Source organism: Thunnus albacares, chromosome 22 (assembly GCF_914725855.1).
Source record: "Thunnus albacares chromosome 22, fThuAlb1.1, whole genome shotgun sequence".
NCBI lineage: Eukaryota > Metazoa > Chordata > Actinopteri > Scombriformes > Scombridae > Thunnus > Thunnus albacares.
In genome coordinates this window covers 14,355,965-14,372,906 of record NC_058127.1, presented here as the reverse complement: position 1 = coordinate 14,372,906, position 16,942 = coordinate 14,355,965, and the positions used below count along the sequence as shown (strand labels likewise).

Sequence of the window (16,942 nt, the reverse complement as noted above, 5' to 3'; positions counted from 1 at the left end):
TAGTAGGCTTATTGGCATAGTTGGCATATTTCCCTCTAGCTGTATCTTATTACACCTAAAGCATGTCACACACTGCTAAACAGCATATTTACATGTATATATTAATAGGAAAGCTATGAATGTTTATTCCTCAAGCATTCCCACCCCTATGTGTGTGGTGTGTGTGTGTTTTCCTTCTCAACACACCTTTTCCGTCCTCTCTTCCTGGCCAGCGTGGAGCTCACACACTCATCACATGTATTTTACTGGTTGATGCTAACCCACTCTTAAAGTCCCCCTACCCATTTTATACACACCAACCCATTAGTCTCCAGAGCAGATGGCATACTGTACACACACACACACACACACACACTGAGAGCATTGTGTTAATGGGGTCCTTTTTAAGCACTTAAGGATTGTTCTCAAGCTGGTCTGATTTAAGGGATAACACCATATCTGACATATATTGGATCCACCAGGACAAATACCCTTACTGGGATGAATGACTGGCCCACTGACCCAGCCTGTGCATGTGTTTGGGGTCCAGTAGACTGGAGGACGTGGCTATTGAACTAACCAGGTCAATACAGCAAAGGGAGACAAAAGATGTGAAATCTGATGGTGGGGGCTGACTGAAAGAAAGTCAGAGTGGGGGAGATGTAACCTCAAGTGTACTCCATCTCATTTGATCTATAAGTGCATTTATACACATAATCAGAATGTGTTATCCCCACTGTCTAGATGAGTGCTTTGTGACTGAACACACCCTCCTATTAGTGGTTTATGTGCCACTCTGTGTACAATGATAATAACCAGAGGGCCTAAACTGAAACCTGGAAAGACCTACATTACACACCCACCCATACACACACACACACACCCACACACACTGGTATGGTAATATCATGTTTGCTGATGTCTGAGGTTATAAAACAACTCAGTACTGCTGGTTTTTTAAAAATGTCTCCATTTTCCAGAAAGAGGTGTGGTGCAATTTGGTTCAAATCGCAAGAAAAATGGAAAAAATGTTAAGTTGATGTAGTTGTTAAGTACATTTGGGCTCATATGTAGTTGTTAATTTGTAAAACATCTTAATAACTTCTTAACGATTCTTTAAATGACAGAAAAACACACTTTTCAGGGTGACGCTTTACTTAACAGGCCCTTGAATCTTATGACAAATTCCCGTAAATTTTCGATGTAATTTTCAGGTATTTAACAGTTAATTTCTAGGACATTTTACAGAAATTGTGATGCATTTTAGTATAAATTATAAGAAGTGTTATGTTGGTTTAGTTGGTAGGAACCTGCTCATTATATTTGGGTTCCTAATTGTTAATTTGCAAAAATTCTTTATAAATTAGACTCTTGACAATTTAACTGACAGAAAATACTTAGTTTGTATTAGCTTCTTTCGGAAAAACTCTTCAATGAGTGCATTTCCCAAATACCATCAAATAACCTTTTCAAAGAAATGCCCTAAATATTAACAGTCACACAGTAGCTACTTTTAGGAAATTATTGAGTAAATTTGCTGGAAATTAGTAGGAAACTAAAGGATCCGTAAAATAACGTGTTACAAAATATTTCTTTGCTTGGATTTGAGTAAATAAAATTCAAGGAAGTGAAGAAGAAGAAGACGAGGAAGGTGTTAGAAGATGAAAAGATGTTCAGTCATTTCATAATTACCCGTAACATCGCTCTTGTCAACTCAAAAACAATTTTCCTGTCAGAATGTAATATGAAACCTCGTCGGTCTCTTTCTTGTAAGCCGAGTGAATGTACAGTGTCTGTCCAAACTGGTTTGACTAGCTGGTGCACTTTCCCAATAATAAACACATACTGGTAGCTTTATTGACTTTGGAGAGCCGTGTGGAAGAGACTCTGTCAAGTCACGAACCCATTATTGCAGATTGCTGTCTTTGATGTGTTTGTTTACCAGCTGGTATGAAGCACTACTGTTGATTAATTCCTGGTTCGGTCACAACTTCATATGAATTTACTGGCACTTTAAAATGAGATGAGGAACCTTTAATCTCTCACAGAGCAATAGATGACTTCATGCGTGTCCAATACAGAAAACATGGTGCAGATAAGAACATGTGTTTCATATTTAAATTGGCCACTTCATCACTGTTTAATCTTTTTCACATTTCTTTAATTAATTGATTCATTTCTGAGCCCAGTGGTACCAATCCTCTCGACTTATGACCCCTTCAAATGTCTACTGGTCTACCAGTTCAACCAAAGGGTCATTAATGCTTCCCAGTAGACGATTAGTCATTAATGCGGTCGACAGAAGATTAATTTGCAACTATTTTGGTAATTGAATGATTGTTTTAGTTATTTTTTAAGGAAAAATGCCAAACATTCGGTGGTTGTAGCTTCTCAAATGTGAGGATTTGAAACTTGTATGTGTCATACATGATAGTAAACTCAATATATTTTAGTTTTCAACTGTCGATCAGACAAAACAAGACATTTGAGGACCCCATCTTGGACTCTGAAACATTAAATCAGGGGTTTTTCTGACATTTTTATAAACAAAACGATTAATCGGTAAAGAAAATATTGGTTAATTGCAGCCCTGCTTCTCTGTTCTTGTTTGAAAGAGGTGAAAATGATCCAGAAATTCACAAGAAACAGAAAAGATTAGAAGGATCAGAAGAACCACTGGTTTAGTCCATAAAATGTCAATAAATAGTTCGTTATTTCCTAGAGCCCAATGTGATGTCACTTATTGATAGTTTTGTCAAATCAACAGTCCAATTAATTACATTTAAAATGACGTAAAAGCAGATAAAGCAGCAAATTCTCACATTTGACAAACTGGAACCCATAAATGTTTTGTATTTTTGCACTGATGTATTAAAAATGGATTAAGCGATAAATAATTTATTATGCAAAACTATCATTGTCACTTCAATAGACACATTGTCTGGTTCATCTACACAAATCATGTACAAACTAAATGATTAATCAAGTCATCTAAAAGACATTTGTTGCAATGATTGTGTGTAATCCAAACTAAACGCAGCGACGTCGTCTGCTGCTTGTCTGCTCTATCTTTCTGTGTGACTCAGAAGATGACTAACCCTTGTTTGGTTTGGTATTGCATCAGCTGTTGCTCTCTCATCAAAAAAAGAAAACATATGGTGAAAAGAATCTGCAGCGTGGCCATTTAGTCGCCCTGAATGGAAGCTGGATTTCATTTTATTTTCATCACGGTTCTTTTTATAGACACTTACGAGGCCGAGAGAAGAGTCAGTCAGCACTTTGGCTTCATTTGAATAACTAGAGTGCTTTGAATACGGAAGTTTGTCAATGTTTAAATTTTAAAGGACCGAATCAGTGCAGACTTTTTAAAAATGTGGATGTCTATGTAAAGTCTGAGTACAATAAATGAAAAGTATAAAACAAATTGTGTTTTTCAAAGCACTTGTAGTCCAGCTAATAGGTGAAAAGACTACAAGGCGCTTGAGGCTGTTCAACCTGCAGGGTGGAGTGATTTTAAAGCACCTTTGTATTGAAACAGTAGTTAACTATTAATAGGATTGATGTGTCATGAATCATGTGATACTTTGCCAAATGGAAGCCGTCTGAGCAGATGTTACACATTCATTGGCAGCAAATCAAAGAAAAACTTTTTTACAGGTAGAAATAATATCGAAATTGAAAATAATCTCAGCTTTTCATTTAACAGACGTTGTTTATTATCCTCCTTGAAATGGAAAGCTCATGTTAGATCCCTACTCTGATGCTGCTGATACATCCAGCCATTAAAGTCATAAATAAATAACAATTTAAGGAGTCATATGGAGAGTTCAGGGAACATTAGCACAGAATAATCAATAGTCTCTCATAATTTAAAGGGAACAGAATCGCTTGATTTTCCTTTACTGCGTGACCATGAAATGCAGATTTGTCCGTGTCAGCTACTGAGCTGGTTTTTTGTTACTCTGTGTTTCATTTGCAGCCAGGAAGGAGTGGGCTCCTTACAGTGCAAAGTTCATTTTCCTCTGAGTCCCTACAGAGGGGAGGAGGGGGGATGTACTGTAAGCACAGAGTTCAAAGTCTGATTGTAGGATTATACTGTAATAGAGATGTTGGATTATGTGATGTTTATTGCCTTGTTGTAAATGTGTATGACAGCTCAGCTACAGAAAGTGTTTAGTAATCATATAGTTTTAGATAGATAGTGGACAACAGATATATGACAGGAAAGTGAAAAGACAGATAGGGATTAATATGCAACAAAGGTCCCTGATTGGAACCAGATATGTGAGATTATATATCTACTTGTAAACAAACTTTACAGTTATGACTTTAATGTTGATGTGAGTTATTAGCGGCTCAACTAAAGAGTGATTTTAATGTCTTGGGTTGTTTCATTTGAAGAATTTTGAGAGGTCAGAGGAGGTTAAAGTGTCTAGAAATACACAAAAAAAGCAAAAAATTGAGAACATTTTTAAAAAATAGACGTAATTTTCTGTGTTACTATATGAGAAGTAGATGACAGTCACATTTGATAATCCCTGTTCTTTTCTCTCTTCTCATCAGGTGAGGATGACATGCTCACATTGACCTTTGCCCTCGAAGCCTGGCCTCTGATTGGTCAGGGCCGGGAGTGAAAACATACCGTAAGAGACGACCCCCCCCCCCTCCAGCTACCATGTCTGTCCAGGAAGTATCTCCACCGCCCACGTCGCCGTTACCTCTCAAACCCGAGACCAAACCGAGACCGGAGATCCCTCCAAAACCGTCAACGCAAACCAGCTCCCCTCCTCTCGGGGACAGAGGCAGCAGTGGGAAGGTCAAGAGGATTGTGAACAAGTTTAGCAAACAGGAGTCTGCATCAAATGAAGCCAATGAACACCCCACTAATGGTAGCGCAGAACTCAAGACAAGTAAGCGGTTCAAAAGGCCGCCGACCATAAAGCCCAAACCGGGCCGTGCCAGTCTGCAGCTTCAGATCGGCAGAGAGCAGGCGCCTCCGCTGCCTGCCAAGAGGAGCCGTGTCCCGCAGAAGCAGAAAGAGAGTCTGGGAGGAGAGGAGGGGGACGGCATCGGCGTGGAAGGACGTCGATCAGGTACTGTGGGTTTTAATCTCGGGTGTCAAGATGTGGGTCTTTGGCTGTATGGTTTAAATATTACTAATAATTTATGTTTTATACTGCACTCATGCACTACGTTATCATCAGAGAATTCTTAGGACATGTGTCTTGCCTGCAAACCAAATTTCTTTTAATAATAATGAAGTTAAAGGCAAGACAAGTTTATTTATAAAGCTTGTTTCATACACAAGGAAATTCAAAGTGAGTATTAATTATAAGAGCATCACAAATCTTAAGGATGCACAAAATAAAGTGAGGTTTATACTACAATAACAGCAGATGTGTCTATTTTCTAGTCATAGTTTTCTACCAGCTTGATTTGGGATACATAAGGGAAATGTGTCACATGACTTCTAGAAAGTTTTAGACTTTTACCTTCGGTTGTTATTCACACATTCAAAGTGATTTATTGCACCTTTTATCCAACAAGACAGACATCAGAGGTCACCGAACAAACACACTGTCACACAGTCACACATACAACCGACAGCGTAATGACTAGTTTTTTAGATTAGAATCAAGTATTGATTACATTATGGTGCATTTATTGGTGAATGCAGAAAGTGCGCGCATGCACGTACAGACCTTCACATAGAGTGAGTGCGCACTGATTGGTTGAAAAGTGAAATCTATAGCATACAGACAGACAGGTGTGGTGCCGCTGACTGATCTGTTCCACCTGTCATAAACAGGTTCTGTCAGTCAGCTGATCACCCGCATAGGTGCACATTTACTGTGTGTGTGTAGGAGAAAATATGTGTGTGTGTGTGAAATATGAAACCACAAAGTGACGCTCACTCTGCTTACTTCCAGTAAGAAAAGATAATGCACCTTATCATCTTACAGTATCTTCCAGTTGTTTTAGCGAGTAAGTAAAGCACAGCGAACATTTGGATGTCTTGAGTGTTTTTTTTTTGCTGTGTCATGACGACCTATATGTCCTGACTCAACGAAAGAAGAACCTAACAGTTCTAACAGTGACATTTATTGTTTGTCTCATTAAACAGGAATTTGTTTGTTCCTTCCTATGTTACACACACTTTACTATCACTTCCTTATTTTGGTTCCCTTTCAAGCAACAGAGAAAAGTCAAACAGGTCATCAGTTTCTGTAGCAACACATCAGCGTGCTATCAATTCAATATCAGCTATAGAAGGAAATAATCTCTTCACAGCTGATTACGGCTACAACTAACGAATATTTTCAAGATCAAATAATCTGTTAATGAATTGTTTAGACTATAAAATGTCATAAAAAAAAGGAAACGCTCGACACAACGCCTCAGAGCCCCAGGTGACGACTACAAATTGCATTTTTTTCGTCTGACCAACAGTGAAAACACAAAGATATGAAACTTTTAAACGAGATAAAACAAAGAAAAGCAGCAAAATCATCACATTTGAGAGGATGAATCAATATAATGTTTGACATGTTTACTTGATATATAACTTTAATTGATTATTTGAAGTTGGTGATTCATTTTATGTAAGTATTTGACTGCAACATAATAAAATAATCATGGCTTTTTAATAAAAATAATGCAGTTACCTTAAAAACACATGTCTAAAGCTTAATCTGGTTTGCGTTTTTATTTATATCAAGCTTTTAAAAATCAGCATCTGTATCGTCCGATGCAGAAAATGTCGGTCATTTAACCTTCACCCTCATTCTCCTCTGTCCTCTCTTCACCTCTTCCATTTCCTTTGGTCAATATTGGATTTTTCCCTCACAACGCTCCAAACTTTCCATGAATATTTGAAGGCACCACTCGCACACTGCAGACGCGCTGTATTTGCATGCTGACTCGACAGTCCGGTGTCTGCCATGTGGAGCTGTTATGAGGAGAGCAGATGGGGGGAAAAAAAAATAAAAAAGCTCTTAATGAAAGTGAGCTGTCCTATCTGGGGATACACATGTAGGGAAAGACAGGAAACGGCCCACTCACACCCATCAGCCTCACTGTTGTAGCCTCGGATGTGGTGGAAAAATGAGCATTGATGCGTTTATTTCTGTATCAACATTTAGAAGAACTAAAAAAAAAATGTCAAAGAAATTTACTTTGATTTACTTTCTTCCCTTTCTTTTGAACAGTACAAATCAGTTAATCTGTGTTGCTTCTTTCTGATGCAGCGCCTGATGGAAAAGAGGTGGAGGTTCAGCTGAATGGAGGAGGGGAAGCGGAGGTCGAGCGCAGTCCAGACACGCCGCTCAGTCCCTGCTGCGACCCGTGCTGTGGCTGTGTTTGCCACTTCCAGCGGCCGGGCATGAAACTGATATGGGTGCCCGTTGACGTAGAAGACGGTGAGGAGGAGGAGGTGGAGGAGACAGAGGAGGATGGGACCGATGGGGAGGAGGACAGGTCGGAGGAAGGGGAAGACAAGGATGCGGAGGTGGAGAGGGGAGGGGAAGGGGACAGCGAGGCGGACGAGGACGAGGTGGACAGGACTTCTGTGGTTGATGAGGGTGAGGTGTCGAAACAAGACAAAGCAAAGTTTTACCACTCTTTGGACGTTTTAATCAGCGAGGGTAACAGGAGGCGGTCGGACCCAGGTCCTCACGCTGTCCTCATGTCCCGCGCCGTCACTCGCTCTCAGTCTCCCCCCGTTCCCCCTAAACAGTCTCAGTCGCCGCCAATCCAAAAATCCATCCACGAAGAAGAAAATATTTACGAGGCCACGCTTCCAGTGTTCGACCCTACCCCCAAAAAATCCACATCTCTGTGTAAGGAACTGGATATTCCTCTTATCAAGGTGCGCAAACCGGCCCGTCAGTCTAAGCTGCCCTCCAGCACCTCAGACCCGACATCAGAGTTCCAGGTGGATGTTGGTTCAGTATCGAGCCCAGACGACGTGCCGCCTGCCATCCCGCCCCGCATGCCGGTGAGTCAGGACAGCCGCAGCCTCACGCCGGTGCACCGGGGCGGCATTCCTCTCCCGCAGCCCACCCTGGAGGAGTGGCGCTCATTGCGGCCCTCCTCCCCCAGCAGCTCCACCACCAGCGGGCTGAGCCCCCAACGAGCCATCACTCCACCCCCAACCAGCAGCCTCCAGCCTCAAAGACCCCCACCTCCACCGCCAAAGACAGATCCCAGGAGGCTCAGCAGTGCCTCTATGCAATCCCTCACACAGAAAAAAGGTTTGTACTGAACAAACACTATTATCTTTGCCTGAAATGAGTCGTGAATGACGCACAAATTTGCGTACTGGAGAGCAATGACACCATTTATTTGTCTTTTTAGAAGGAGAGGAGAATGGAGGGAATGAAGGAGAGAAAGAGGAGACGATGGAAGAACCGTAAGTTATCACTCTCTGACCTCACACTTTGGCTTGAATTTCCCTTATTTTGAAAAGATGAGGCTGACAATATTCTACATTTTTTCTGATTGATTTGAGTCCGTCCACATACATCATCCTGCTGCTAGAAATACAACAAATATGTATTAATCCACAACTGAAAATAGTCCCCAACACATTCACTATTTACTCCTGTTTGAGTAACATTTCTTAAAAACTACAGTGTCCAGCTGTTTTAGCTGTATTTAGCCTTTAAAAAACAAAGAAATGTACGTTTTGTATTTGTGACAATTTACATCTTCAGTTGGAAGAAATGGGCTGGTGTTTATAGTCACAAAATAGTGAAGTCAGATAGTATCCAGAGACACGCCGACACAATGCTGGTTCTGTTTTCTGTGGGATTTGTTGACAGTATTAGAAATATAAAATCCAACCAGTGAGTCAGAATAGATGGCCTATTGTATGTGGAGGAAACATTAACTTTTTGTTGAACAGTTTTGTTCCAGTTCACGCTGGTTGATTCTTTTCTCCTCTCTCCACTCTTCCTGTTTCAGACGTCCAGTCAGGAGCAACTCTCTCAGGAGGGAGTCCTCGTTCAGCTGGGAGTCCCGGCTGCAGGATGGTAAGACACCTGTTACACAGAAAACAGAAAAACATCTGTTGAGTCACTGAAAGTATCACAGTGATGGAAATTGTGAAGGACACAATTTTAGAGTGTTAGCCATGTAACACTATCATTTGATGAATTCAGTTATTTCTCTTTGAGAATTTTAGCATAAATTCATCCTCAATTGGATGAAATCTGATGGTGTTTTGGCATCTTTTCATCTGCACCTCACAGTTAATATCTCATGCTGTGTCCCACTTTCATATTCATGCTAATACATTGTATACAGCAGTAGGTACTATATACTGTTAGTCATTGTATCCTGTTTTGCCTTCAGTGTACCAAAAAACAACATACTTTTTAAGCTAACAGGACATGATGCAATGCAACCAACAGATGTCAATCAAACTTTGGATTTTTTTAAATAATTGTTTATTCTATCACTTCATCTTTTAATTAGTGTGTAGAATTGAGTTCGGACACAGTTTCAGGCTAAACACGCTAATTTTGTCAAAACTGTCAGTGAACAAATTACACTGATTGAGCTGTTGGAGGCACATTACCGGATTATTACATACACATGTTCAACTTCCTGCCATCCAGTACAACAGCTTTTCATCTCATCTTCATGAAGTTATTTTGTAATTTTTGAGGATTTGTGATGCAGTTCAATGGGAAAGCCTCAAAAATCACCACAGAGTTGAATCAACTACTGTCTGAACTGAACATTACAAGGCTTCTGTATTGAATTGCATTGTTGGATTGTACAAGTGTAGCTAATAAACTGATGTACAGTTTTTAACTGACTGCATCAGTTGGAACTTGAATGCATCATGTTATTGACCGGTCAGAGTCATTAACCTTTTACATACTTTCTTATTATTTTTATTTGTGACTCGTTTCCCTCCTCAGAGCCTCTTTACCAGACATACCGTGCCACTGTCATCACCAAGGAGATCCGACGCCAGACGGTTTGCCGTAATATCAGTAAGACTAGCGTGGACTACGCCATGGACTGGAACGCCCGCCTGTCCGGGACTGGGACTCCAACGGGAACTGGAACTGCGACTGGAAACGGAGCACCCAGAAGCAGCCCGGTGCCCACACCAGGCCAGAGCACCCTGTGGCAGGACCTCCCAGCCGTACGGGACAGTGGCGTGCTGGAGCAGCTCACCCCTGAACAGTGCAAGTACCAGGAGGTGAGGAGTTAATGTGATGTGAGGAGAGCAGGGAGAGGTTGATGTAGGGAGGAGAGATCCCATCAAGAGAAATCAATGAGGCGAGGAGAAGAGGAATGGGATATGCTGTATCACATTTTTAATAACACCTTAAAGTAATAATCGGACGTTTTTATAGGAATTAAAGTTCATTCTGCCTCAGCGCATTACTCACTGCTGTATAATTATATTGAGTCACCTGATCCCCAGCTCATGAAAGCTTTTACAATCCCAGTTCTAACTTTCCAACGTGAGTACGAGAAGTGAAGCATTTTAGTTTCCAGTTGCAGCATCAGCAGTTTGTTATGTAAACTGTAGTTGGTGCCTCGACATCGCTTTGGAAAGGGATGTAAATCAGTTTATTATTTGATATTTAATGAAGTAAGAAAGAGTTGATTAAAAAAACAAATAAAAATCCATCAGTAAGATCATATTAAAAAGAGATTGATAGTATGAATAACAACATTACATGGATTTATTTAAAATTGGTCCTTGGTCCATTGGTTCTCTCTCATCTGTCACATTTTCTTCTCTTAAAAAAGGTCTTAAATAACATGTAAATCCAGTTTGCATTACAATAGTTTTAAGTTTAATGGTCTTTAGATTACCTCATAAAAAAATTAAACAACCAAATTAAAGGAGAAAATTGAAAGGAAACAATTTGTTATTTACGTTTTTTTACTTACTTACTTTACTTACTTTTTACTAAAAACAATAGAGAGATGATAAAAAGATTAAAAGACGATGACTTCCTGACTTGGGGCTTGTTTGGGCAAAACCTTGCTAATCTGATGTGAGATATAACAATAATCCTTATTGCCAGTCATCAACTTGGGACATGGGTCTCCCTAAAAACAAGGCATTTCATCCAGCAGGTGGAAAAACGTAATATACAGGAAATCTACACAAATTGCGGCACGTGACGGCATCATTTCAAGCCTGAACTTTATCTTGTCTGCTTCCTCTCAGAGTATGTTTGAGGTCCTGACATCGGAGGCCTCTTACCTTCGATCCCTGCGCGTTCTGACCGAACACTTCCTGGACAGCCGGGATCTAGAGGAGACGATGATCATCAGGGACAAGAAAACCCTTTTCTCCAACATCCTGAGGGTTCGCGAGGTCAGCGAGAGGTGAGAAATGGCAGGACGAAGCATAAAGGGAGATAAAGGAAAAGGGGAAATAGGAAGATGGTTTATGGCTTAAACTGCCAGGAGGTCACTTGGTTAAAGAGATGAATGGAACAACAAACATGTAATGAGTCATTTCCTGAATTGAGGCAATGAAATGGTCAATTAAGATCGTCAAAACAAGTTGGCACTATGAGTTAACACTCAGTTTCTCAGGTTTTTTAATGAAACCTTTGCTGTCTGACCCTGCAGGTTTTTAAAGGACCTGGAGGACCGCATATTTGAGAATTTTGTCTTTTCAGACATCTGTGACATTATCCACTACCACGCCCAGCACAACTTCCCCGCCTACATCGACTACGTCCGCAACCAGATCTACCAGGAGAAAATCTACACCTCGCTCATGTAAGAAACACCAGTCAGTGTTTTTTAGAGTTTAGTTAGAGTTTAGTTGAGGAAGTTAAGAAATGGTGAGATTCGACTGTCAGCAAAGCAGGCTGCTTGGGTCTCAACTGTGTTTTCTCACAAGCACAGATTTTCACAAATATTCTTTTCCCCCAGTTTTAGATGAATACATTTTCCAGCATTGAGTCACAACCTGAGAATTTGGAAAAAACCTTTTACTGACATACAATATGTTGTCATCATCCAAAATCTTTTGAAATACAGCTGGAAAACTTGCAAAAAAAACAATGTTGTTCAATGAAGTTTTATCCACTTAAATCTCCTTTCTCCCTTCTTTTTGCTCTTCCACCACCACAGGAACATTACAGACGCTCACATGCTATGGTGCATATGTGTATAATTTACGTGCTTATATGTGTATCTGCAGGAAGAACAACGTGCAATTTGCGTCGGTCATCACCCGTCTCCAAGAGTCGCCTCAGTGCCAGCGGCTGCCCTTCATGTCCTTCTTGCTGTTGCCTTTCCAGCGAATTACACGCATCAAAATGCTCATTGAGGTGAGCAGCATCATGGGGATAGTATTGTGCATTAAAATAAATGTGTGGTTTAGAGTCAGTGTGCAGGCTTTATCTTTTCACTGAAGGACTAGAAACTCGCCTGTTAGCTGTTGGTTTTTCGTCTCCTGTGAGCAGAGAGCACTAGAGGTCAGAGTCACAGCAGTGTTACTGGAGCATGACTACAATGCAATTACCCTCTGCAACCTTTAAATATTTTTCTCAAGTGTCCAAACAAAATTCCACAGTATACTCTGTATAAGTGACCCTATCTGTTCTCCTGCTAGCAGCTATTGAAAGACAATACCGAGTTCATCACGCCTCGTTTCTCAGTGGAATGTCCTCATTCCAACTTAATCTTCCTCGTCAGTATACTCTTGATCTATATGCAAACACACGAGACACCTTGTCTCAACCTTGTTTGTGTTTGGATGGAAAAATGTATCCTGTTGCTGCTGTTTGTCCCATCACAGAAATGGAAAGTTGTTGTTTGTTGTTCCAGAACATCCTGAAGAGAACAAAAGAAGGGACGAAAGAGGAGCAGACGGCCTCCAAGGCTTTGGCTTCGGTGTCAAAGGTAAACGCCCCTCACTCTTCACCTTCCATTACAAATCTTTATAATTTGACTCTCGAGAGCTTTGCATTGCTCTGGAAACGTGACGTCATCCATTGTCCCAAGTGAAGGATTTCCTATCGAATGAGTCCCGCTGTAACAATGAGTCACGGATTGCTATCTGAGGGTATTTGTTCAAGGAATGAACCTGATACTCTCAGAGACACAGTCACTTCTATGTGAACCTCTTGACTCACATGAAAGTGTTTCTTTTATCATTTTATTCACACAGATCATTGACGAGTGCAACACGCAGGTGGGAAAGATGAGACAGATGGAGGAGTTGATCCATGTCTCGCAAACACTGGAGTTTGACAAGCTCAAGGTGAAATCCAGTGTACACAAACACATAAAAGTGTGAAAAGTGATTTTTACTTGTCTGCATGTAGTTGGATATCAGTTGTTTGGACTTTTCATTTAGAAAAAGAGATAAAAGTTTCTTCCTCCGCTCCCTCCAGGCCATCCCGATCATCTCCCAGACTCGATACCTAGAGAAGAAGGGCGAGCTCCAGGAAATGTCCAAAGGGGGAACTCTCTTCAACATGAGGGCCAAGTTCACTCCCGTCTACCTCTTTCTGTTCAACGATCTGCTCATCATCGCTACCAAGAAGGGGTGAGGCAGAAGAGATCGATACTGTTGTCTTAACAGATCACCTACACACTGATTAAAAAGCAAATACTGCCGTAATAAATACAAACTCACCAAAATGCATTGCGAGTATCCCGGAGGTCTAACAAACAAACAAATGTGGGTTGTGCTTCCTTCCTCATGAAACATTTGCAAAGCCAATTGTTTTTTTTAAAGCATTTTAAGTCCTGCATTCTTTACACCCACTTAATGGCTAGCAGTCTTCTTCTTCTCTGCCTTCACTGGTGCATTGCTGCGTTTCTTGGTGCATCACAGCCGCCTGTAGATCATTGACATTAGAGTGAAACCACAGGAAGGACTGTGCATCATGTCGTAGTCAGTCACCACTCATAAAAAAACTGCTCCAAAGAAACTCCACATGGTACCTTTAAAAAAGTCACAATATATAATATAATTGTCTCTACTTGGCTGAAATATATTAATAAAAAAAATAGACAATTTGATAAAAAACACAATTTTAATGTATTTGTAACACTTGAGGGTAGAATATCTCAGATTATGTGTCTTTACGTAGAGCGGACGTCGTTAGACTCCAGTTACATTCCTGTCAAACCCCTGCAGAGGTCAGTCGGCGTGAAACATTTTCTAACAGCATGACGTCGTACACATCAGTGCTTTCTGTCACACATTGTTAGTTAATAATTTAGCCACACCCTGCACAATCAGGCATTTTAGTTTAAAGACAGAGCTGAATGAGTACAACCATGTCCAGAAGGAAAAAACCATCCAGTAGATGTAACGCTACACTTCCCATTCTGTAAACATCAGTCCCCGGAGATGGTGGGAGGAGTGCGTGAACTCATCTCACCGTTCAGCTGGATGTTTTATACTGTACCTCTTGAACTTCTCTGTAGCACTTTCTGTTTCGACAGGCTGTCATATTGTCAGATGAACAATGTGAACGCGAACCACAAAAGCAGTCGCCCCACCAAGTGCGTCATCGCTAGTGAAATGACTCCAAACTTCCTAAAATGTAACAGGAAGTAATGTTAGTGACAGTATTGTATAAATACGGACATACAACATGCGTATAAATACAACTCAGTGTCACATGTTTTACTTGCTTTAGTAAATTTAACAGTATTTCTTAGTTCCACTTCCAACAATTTCACTGTTCTGCATGATTGTTTCCTTTACGTTCCTAAAGGTATTTATTAGCTAACACTTTGCTACTTCACCCTCGTTAAAACTAACTTCTTTTTCTTTCACAGCGCCGAGCGTTTTGTGGTGCTTGACCACGCTCACCGCTCTCTGGTGCAGGTGCAGCCAATAGAAGAAGGCGGGAGCAGCGCGGGCCCCTACGAGCACTGCTTCAACCTCACACTGCTGGAAAACCATCAGGGTCGCATGATGGAGCGGCTGTTCAAAGCTCCGTCACAGTGAGTCGGCCCGCGTGTATAACCAACCGACATTGATCATACGTCTTTTAAATCTGTAGAATGATAGAAACTTTCACTGTGTTGCACTTTTCATAACGTATTACAAAGAAAAACTAAAGGAAAAGGAGCCATTGAGTGCAGGAACACATTGTTTTATAAACAAAAAGTTGACATAAACAATGTTAGAATTATTTTAAAGATGATCAGATAAAACCTTCACACAAAGGGGCTTTAAGTAGGATCCGACAGACACTCCTGTTCCACCACACTTTTTCCGTTTGCATGTCAACGAACCATAAACAATAGAGATGAAACATGAGGCCTTCCCAGTCAAGTGTGGCCACTCTGCAAAGTTTCGTTTGTCACTAATATATATGACGTCCACAGGTCAGACATGCACAGGTGGATGGCGGCTTTCCCCAACCCCACCAACCCAGACAGAGATGAAGACGAAGTGATTTATGAGGACTGGGGTGAGGAGAAGTGCACTTAAAGAATTTATACCTCTATCTTCTTTGACACAGAAGTGATTTTATATGCATTTTTTCTTACGGTGATGTGTGTGTGTGTGTGTGTCAGACTGTCCCCAGGTGAACTGTGTGGAGCAGTACATCGCCCAGCAGGCAGACGAGCTCACCCTGGAGCCCACTGAGATCATCAACGTCATCCGCAAAACCAACGAGGGTAAGAATGTGAAGTGGTTTTTTTTTTGTTTTGTTTTTTATGGAGACAAACTGCCCTCCACATTAAAAATGAGACGTCAGAAGAGAACATTTCCTCTTTTACAGAACACACCTCTGCGGCTGAAACTGCACAATAGTGATATCAATCTGGATCTGAGTCATTTTCCATTTGTCTATTTTTGGCTTTATCAGTGTTTGTCTATCTAAACATACTTAAGTCTAAAATGCCGTACAGACAGGTTTCCTATTAATACATTTGAATGCACTGACATGACTTTGTATCATTAATGTGCCCCTCTCCTCGACTGCTTGTTATACACCCTGATCCTCATAACTTCCTCAATCCTCAACCCTGCATCTTAGCAGTTTATTGATTTGTTTTGACTTTCTTGCATGAATCGAATCAGAAACCTCCAACGTTCCCCTGTTTGTCCTCTTCCCCCCCCCCCCCCCCCCCTCCTCCCCCCCTCCCATTTTTTCCTCTTTTTTTTCCCAGGTTGGTATGAAGGGATCCGTCTATCTGACGGTCAGAAGGGCTGGTTCCCCATTGCAAACGTCATAGAGATCACCAACGAGCACGTGAGGAGACGAAACCTGCGCGAGCGCTACAGAGTCATACAGGCCGCGAGCATTGTTGCCAACAGCAAGACCCGCACCGGTCAATAGGATCAACGGATCAAACGTGTTTACATTTTAAGGACGATAAATGGAGCAAATGAAACAAACTGCTAAATGTCTTCATTCAGGGACTTTATTGGTTGAGTGTCGGTTTCTAGCAACCAGGAATTGAAAGATAAAAGGAGAAGAGTTGCTTGCAATTCAACTGACTATTCATCACCTTATTTATACTACTGGAGTATGTGTGTGTATACTGGGAAGTGGATCATTCACTACTTGTGCTGAAAAAAAAACTGACTATATATGTACCTGTTTGCATTCAAACACACAGAGAGCAGCATTGTACAGAGTCACCGCTGCAGAGTTGACCTCTTTTAACGAGCACATAGCCCTGCATGTCTCTCTATTGTTGTGAAACTTACACAGTTGAAATGCCAACCATTCTAGCCATTCACTGACCAGATTTTACAAATGTCAGACCTGCTGCAAAGAAAACAGACGGGCGTTCCTCTACAACGCCTCGTGTCGCCACAAGCAAACATTAGTTAACTCCTCGACACTCCTGCCACATGTGAAAACCTGTCAACCTGTGTGACCTGAATACTGGATACGACATGAACAACAACACATCTTGACTGAAAGATGCAACAGTGTTAACATTTTTTTTTTTTTTTTTTTTAAAAGAGGAATATTTCTCACCA

The 16,942-nt window shown here is 41.0% G+C and overlaps 1 protein-coding gene across 3 annotated transcripts in view; it reads left to right on the top strand.

The window, feature by feature from the left end:
• arhgef15b (Rho guanine nucleotide exchange factor 15b) overlaps positions 1–16,942 on the top strand; it is a 22,141-nt gene extending 5,199 nt beyond the window's left edge. For 2 of the 3 annotated variants that reach the window (XM_044340905.1, XM_044340906.1), the window contains 16 exons: positions 3,959–4,037; positions 4,543–5,072; positions 7,227–8,231; positions 8,335–8,389; positions 8,944–9,011; positions 9,909–10,195; positions 11,183–11,343; positions 11,593–11,745; positions 12,173–12,302; positions 12,802–12,876; positions 13,145–13,237; positions 13,371–13,525; positions 14,773–14,940; positions 15,328–15,413; positions 15,520–15,624; positions 16,120–16,942. In XM_044340905.1, the coding sequence (XP_044196840.1) occupies positions 4,655–5,072; positions 7,227–8,231; positions 8,335–8,389; positions 8,944–9,011; positions 9,909–10,195; positions 11,183–11,343; positions 11,593–11,745; positions 12,173–12,302; positions 12,802–12,876; positions 13,145–13,237; positions 13,371–13,525; positions 14,773–14,940; positions 15,328–15,413; positions 15,520–15,624; positions 16,120–16,289 (3,129 nt within the window). In that variant the 5' untranslated portion in view covers positions 3,959–4,037; positions 4,543–4,654 and the 3' untranslated portion in view covers positions 16,290–16,942. The remainder of the gene's footprint in view (positions 1–3,958; positions 4,038–4,542; positions 5,073–7,226; positions 8,232–8,334; positions 8,390–8,943; positions 9,012–9,908; positions 10,196–11,182; positions 11,344–11,592; positions 11,746–12,172; positions 12,303–12,801; positions 12,877–13,144; positions 13,238–13,370; positions 13,526–14,772; positions 14,941–15,327; positions 15,414–15,519; positions 15,625–16,119) is intronic. The other variant, XM_044340904.1, reaches the window with a different exon arrangement.